The sequence below is a fragment of the Grammomys surdaster genome, unplaced genomic scaffold, assembly GCF_004785775.1.
Source record: "Grammomys surdaster isolate TR1022 unplaced genomic scaffold, NIH_TR_1.0 125974, whole genome shotgun sequence".
Taxonomy (NCBI): domain Eukaryota; kingdom Metazoa; phylum Chordata; class Mammalia; order Rodentia; family Muridae; genus Grammomys; species Grammomys surdaster.
The window spans coordinates 576,332-581,692 of NW_021620791.1; the positions used below are offsets into that span (position 1 = coordinate 576,332).

Consider the following 5,361-nt stretch of genomic DNA (forward strand, 5'->3'; position numbering starts at 1 on the left):
CACACAGCTGGCAGCCTTAGCCTGAGTTTCCGTGTATCCAGAACCTCGCTGCAGCAACGCAAGCAATCCCTCCACCTCAGGGCGACTCGGTCCACGCAGCATAGCTCGAGACCGTCGTTAGGTCGTGGGCGAGAAGGAAGCCTCTAAGTGGATCCCACTCCACCACACGCTCCACCCACTATAGAAGACCTGGCAAGAACCACACAGTTCTGGGTATCCTAAGATTCGTCTTCCCAGCACCCACTCCAGCAGCCCCGCCCCACCCCACCCCACCCCAGGCCACACCCATTCTCCCAGGCCCCGCCCATCCGGAACCACGCAGTCTTCGTCATCCCGGGCTCCGCCCTCACGCCGCACTGTGTCCCGCCCACCCGGCTCCGGGATCTTCCACCCGGAAACTGTCCTGGCCGTCTAGATTCTAGTCCTCTCCTCCGGTGAGACTGGCAACAATTGCGGCAAGCGGGTTGTTTAGTTATTCTGTGAGCCACAGCTTCGGGTCATGGAGGGGGACGGCCCCTCCGCCGCGGCCCCGCAGTACCAGCCGGTCTGCCCTACGCGAGACGCGTGTGTCTACAGCAGCTGCTATTGGTGAGAGAGCGCGGGCGCGGTCCCCGGGAGTCTGCGCGTTTTCCCGCGCCGTCACCAATGCCACCCTCTCCCGGTCTTCCCCGCTGCGCTGCAGGGCTACAGTGCCCCGGCTTGGCGCGGGGATGAGGAGGAAGAGGAACGCATTTCTGGTCTCCTTAGCTGAGACTGGGCAGTGGGGTGGAGTTGAGGCGTCTTAGAGATAAGGTAGAGGAGTTAGGCTGGAGAACCTATGGTAATTGTTGAAGTCTGTATTGTTTCAGGTTGAAGTATAGGTCTTTGTAATTTTAAAGACAACGGAGACACAGAGTTCATGGTAGCCTGAAATCCAGTTCAGGCAACTGGCTATCCTGATCACACCGTACTGGCGTGATGATAATGGTTGCATTTGCACCGTCCTTGCCATATGCGAAGCATTGTTTTGGGTGCATGGTGAAATGAACTCAGATGAACCTCACAGTAACCCCAAGAGGTAGGCACTGTTGTAATCGCCGCTTTGAAGAACTTTGAGGCACCGAATTGTGCTGCTGGTTTACACAAGGCCTCAGGATTGTGAGGTTAGAGCTGCCTCTGCAGCTCAAACACTGTTCACCTTGGGTTTTTTGCCCTCAGACCTCAACCAAGGAGAAACCTCAGGGTCATGTAAATATACTTCTCCCTACTCTACCTGGTCACTCAACCAAGCTGTGACCACTTTAGTCAAGTCCCAGTGCTTGCTCTGGTTCTCAATGTTCCAATGCTATGACCCTTTAATACAGTTCCTCATGTTGTGGTGATCCACAGCTATAGAAACTTAGTTGCTATTTCACAACTAATTTTGCTACTGTTATGAATCATAATGTAAATATCTGATATTCAACCCCACGACCCACAGATTGAGAACAGAAGGTAGAGCGATGTCTTGGAGACAGGTTCTATGGCAATTATTGACAGTACAAAGGCTGAGCAATTAGAATGGTTGTGGTTTGTCCCAGACTACACAACTAAGTGGAGTGAAATCTGGAGTCTGTGTGGCGATTGGGAGTCCTTGCTTTTTAGCTGTTGCATTGTAGATCTGCTCCACCTGGTTTCCAAGTCCTGCTAGTTTTTATCTGAAACACCTACTCTGTGTCTTCCATTTATTCAGTAACTGTTTCTTAGGGATGTGAAATGTACATTGGTTGATTCTGTGCACTGAGGATAGGGCAGTAAACAACGGAGATAAATTTCCTGGCAGTGCCAAGAACCAGCCTCGGCTAGGTCGAAGTTTGTGAAAGAAGGGGTGTTTGGGAGCAGTGGCAACCTGTGTTCTGCTGATGTGGCCTTCCAGACTACTCTCTCTGTGTTCTGCTCGAGATAGCTTTTCAGACCACTCTCTGTGTTCTGCTCTGCTCTAGAAAGCTTTTTTCTTGCTATTCTGAAAACTTTCTGATTGAGACAGCTAGCTTTCTGTTCAAGACAGCTCTCTCTGCTAGTAAAAATTTTAAAAGTTCTCTGGATAGCTCATGGGTTTTCTGACCAAAGTCAGGAATCCTGTTATAAAAATTCAGAAAGTAATTCTTGGGTTTTCTGATCAAAATCAAAAAGACAGAAAAAAAAAAACAACTCTAAAAGATCTGTGTTTGTTCTTCAGACAGCCTTCTCTGGATAGCTGCCAGAGAACCTTCTAAAAGTGTCAGCTCTCTAAGGAAATCCTATTAGAAAAAAAATCTAAAAGAGCTATGAAAAATTCTGAAAGAGCTGTGTTCACTCTCCTTGTATTGTCCCACCATGTTCTAAATCCTGTTAGAAAAAGATTCTTTTTTTTTTTTTTTTTTTTTTGGTTTTTCAAGACAGGGTTTCTCTGTGTAGCCCTGGCTGTCCTGGAACCCACTCTGTAGACCAGGCTGGCCTCAAACTCAGAAATCCGCCTGCCTCTGCCTCCCAAGTGCTGGGATTAAAGGCGTGCGCCACCACTGTCGGCCTTTGCTGGTTTCATAGTGCTCAAAACTTCACACTACTCTGTTTGAATGTGTTGGAGACTCATCATTTGAGAGCTTGTAAAACTCCTCAGTTTTGCCTGAGGGCTCTACCTCAGAGAGTTTGGACTTACAGGTAGTACAATGGAGAAGTGTAAGGTTGTTGATTTTTTTTTTAAATGTGTTTACATATATGTCCATGAGTAACTGGTACCCATGAGGCTAGAAGATTCCCAGAGACAGATTTAGTGCTGAGTTCTTGAGAAGAGCAGCAAGTGCTTTTTACTGCTGAGTCATCTCTCCAGACCACACCTCCCCCCTCTTCTTTTCTTTTTTTTCTTTTCTCTTTTTAAAATTTTTTCTCTTCTTTTCCTTCCTTCCTTCCTTCCTTCCTTCCTTCCTTCCTTCCTTCCTTTTCCTACAATACAGGGTCTTACTGTCTGTCCAAAAACTTGCTATGTCAACCAGACTGGCTTCCAACTCACAGAGATATACCTACTCTGTCTCCTGAGTGCTGGGATTAAAAGCCGGTGCCACCGTTGCTGGGCTTGCTGATCACATTTTGTGGGATACAATCAGAGACAACAGAGTCCGTTTCTGAGCATCACAGGCTAGCCAGTTTGTTTTTCCAAGGCCTGTGTTCTTACAACCTGGCTTCTCTTCCCTATTGCAGGGTTCCTAGGCTTGACTCGGTTGGCATTTTGAGTATCAATTCTTTGTTCCGTGAATTTTAGTGTGTTTTATAGCATTTATGTCCTGTATGAGGTAGATGATATTACTGGCTCCCCGTCCCTCAGCTGTGACAACCAAACAAATCTCTAGACACATCCTGCTGTGATTGGCTTGTCAATAGGCACGCCTGACTGCATTGTTTCTCCAGGTTCTTTTATCTTGAAGTAAAGGCTGCTTCTGCATTCTGTACTGTTAGATGTTACTTATCTTTCCAGATCCTATTTACTGATGATAATGGTAGCTAAGGTTTGTGCAGGACTATGTGGTTTTGGAGGTTTTGCCTCCTGATCCCAGTGCTTAAGTATAGAACTCCAAAGGGTCTTGAGCTCGTCTAGCATTGTCAATGAGGGCTCTTCCTCCTGTCACTTTACATTCCAATTCACATCGCTGTGGGCTAGGGTGCTTCCCTGTGTCTGCTTCTGAATTCTGCTTGTCGGTAAGGCCTGCTGCAGTCTCAGCTCTTTGTTGCTTTGTTAGCCCTTTTGCTAGGGATGAGATCAACTGACTCCCTGGAGATGCTATCATCCCCACTGCCTGTTTTAGTTTTCCATTGAACAGTTGAGTAGGTGCCAGGACCCATGACAAATGCTGAGTACTTTCTACTTCTGCTGTAGCTCCCAGCATCTCCAAATATAAGGACCTCACCCTCAAACCCCTTTAACATCAGAGATGGCTAAGCCGTTTAGAACACTGGCTGTTCCTCCAGAAGACCAGGGTTCCGTTCCCAGAAGCTGGCTACATGGTGGTTCCCAACTGTCTGTAACTCCAGTTACAAGAGATCTCATGCCTTCTTTCTGCCTCCTCAGGCACTTCACAGACATACATACAGACAAAACACCCCTACACATAAAATACATCTTTATTTTTAAAAAAAAGTTTCATGAGTTGTGCATGTCCGCAGGCTCTTATCTGTAATCCCAGCTCCCACAAGCAGAGGCTAGGATGATAGAACCTCAGGTAGACCAGACTAGCCTCAAACTCAGAGATGGACCTGCTTCTTCCTCCTGAGTGCTGGGATTAAAGGCATACACCACCACTGTCTGGCACATTTTATTTTTTTACTCTATGTAACATTCACAGAAATTTAAGAAATAAACAGGCAGTGTGTATTCAAGCTGTATCATGTGTTCTGTCTGCTTATGGTGTTTGTAGACTCCTGAACTGTGCATTAACTCCAAACCACCTTCAGGATGAAGAGGGGAGAAGGCAAAAAGGAGAAACTGCTGACCTTTGCTGTTTCCCGTATCTTAACGCCTCTCCCCCTCTGTGCTTTCTTTATGCATCTTTAATGGACCCTCTGGGATAATTGGTGCTTTGCCTCTAATCCTCTTTGCATCTGTGATCATTAATTCATTATCTAAGTACTTAGCTGTGATTTGTGTCTCACGCCCTTGAAGATGCTTGTGGTTAAGTTTAGAATTCCTGTAGATCGGACCAACACATGTCTTCTCAGAGCTTGGACAAACATTTTATGGGGTGTGCTCAGAGCAGGGGGCCTGAAGAATGGCTTCTCTGTTTACAACACACCCAAGATGAATCTGGGACCATTGTAATGAGAGGCATAAGCAGTTTCCTCTCTGTGATTGGATCCCCTACAAGTGTCTCCTCTATTCATCCACATGCTTCCAGGCAAAACCAGCGGGACAGGACTCAGTATGGGGGGGGGGGGGAAGTGTTGCAGTGTTCAGTCCACGGGTGGTCTGAGGAAGGAAGACTGAATCTGACTGAAAGGCTTGATGAAAGAGAACTGAAAGTTCTCTCTTCCCCACCTGCATCCCCAGGAGTGTCCGCAGGTCTCCAGGCTTGGCCTTCACCCTCTGAGCTATTTTGCCTTCCCTGAATTTTTCCTACAAGTTTTGGTGGAGGGGGCGGGGTGAGTGGGTGGAGCTAAAGGTACTGGCTAGCAAACCTCGGAGTTCAATCTCTGGGATCCACAATCCCTGAAAAGTTGTTCTCTGACTTCTACACATGTACTTGTACTGTGGCATGCATAAATCAATCTCTCTCTCTCTCCCCCTCTCCCTCTCCCTCTCTTCCTCTCCCTCTCCCCCTCCCCCTCCCCTTCCCTTTCCCCTTCCTCTCCCTCTCCCCCTCCCCCTCCCCTTCC

At 47.5% G+C, this 5,361-nt stretch overlaps 1 protein-coding gene and 1 non-coding gene across 8 annotated transcripts in view; both read left to right on the forward strand.

Moving 5' to 3' along the window:
- Positions 1-361: 361 nt before the first annotated feature.
- The window catches only part of Wdyhv1 (WDYHV motif containing 1), a 16,995-nt gene continuing 11,995 nt past the window's right edge, over positions 362-5,361 (forward strand). For 2 of the 7 annotated variants that reach the window (XM_028753857.1, XM_028753856.1), the window contains exon 1: positions 373-588. In XM_028753857.1, coding sequence (XP_028609690.1) covers positions 500-588 — 89 coding nt within the window. In that variant the 5' untranslated portion in view covers positions 373-499. Of the gene's footprint in view, positions 589-5,361 lie in introns of all 7 variants that reach the window. The other 5 variants (XM_028753851.1, XM_028753855.1, XM_028753854.1 and 2 more) reach the window with 5 other exon arrangements.
- LOC114609543 lies at positions 4,728-4,854 on the forward strand. Its single transcript, XR_003709549.1, has one exon. It is a non-coding gene; the product is annotated as a small nucleolar RNA SNORA11 (small nucleolar RNA).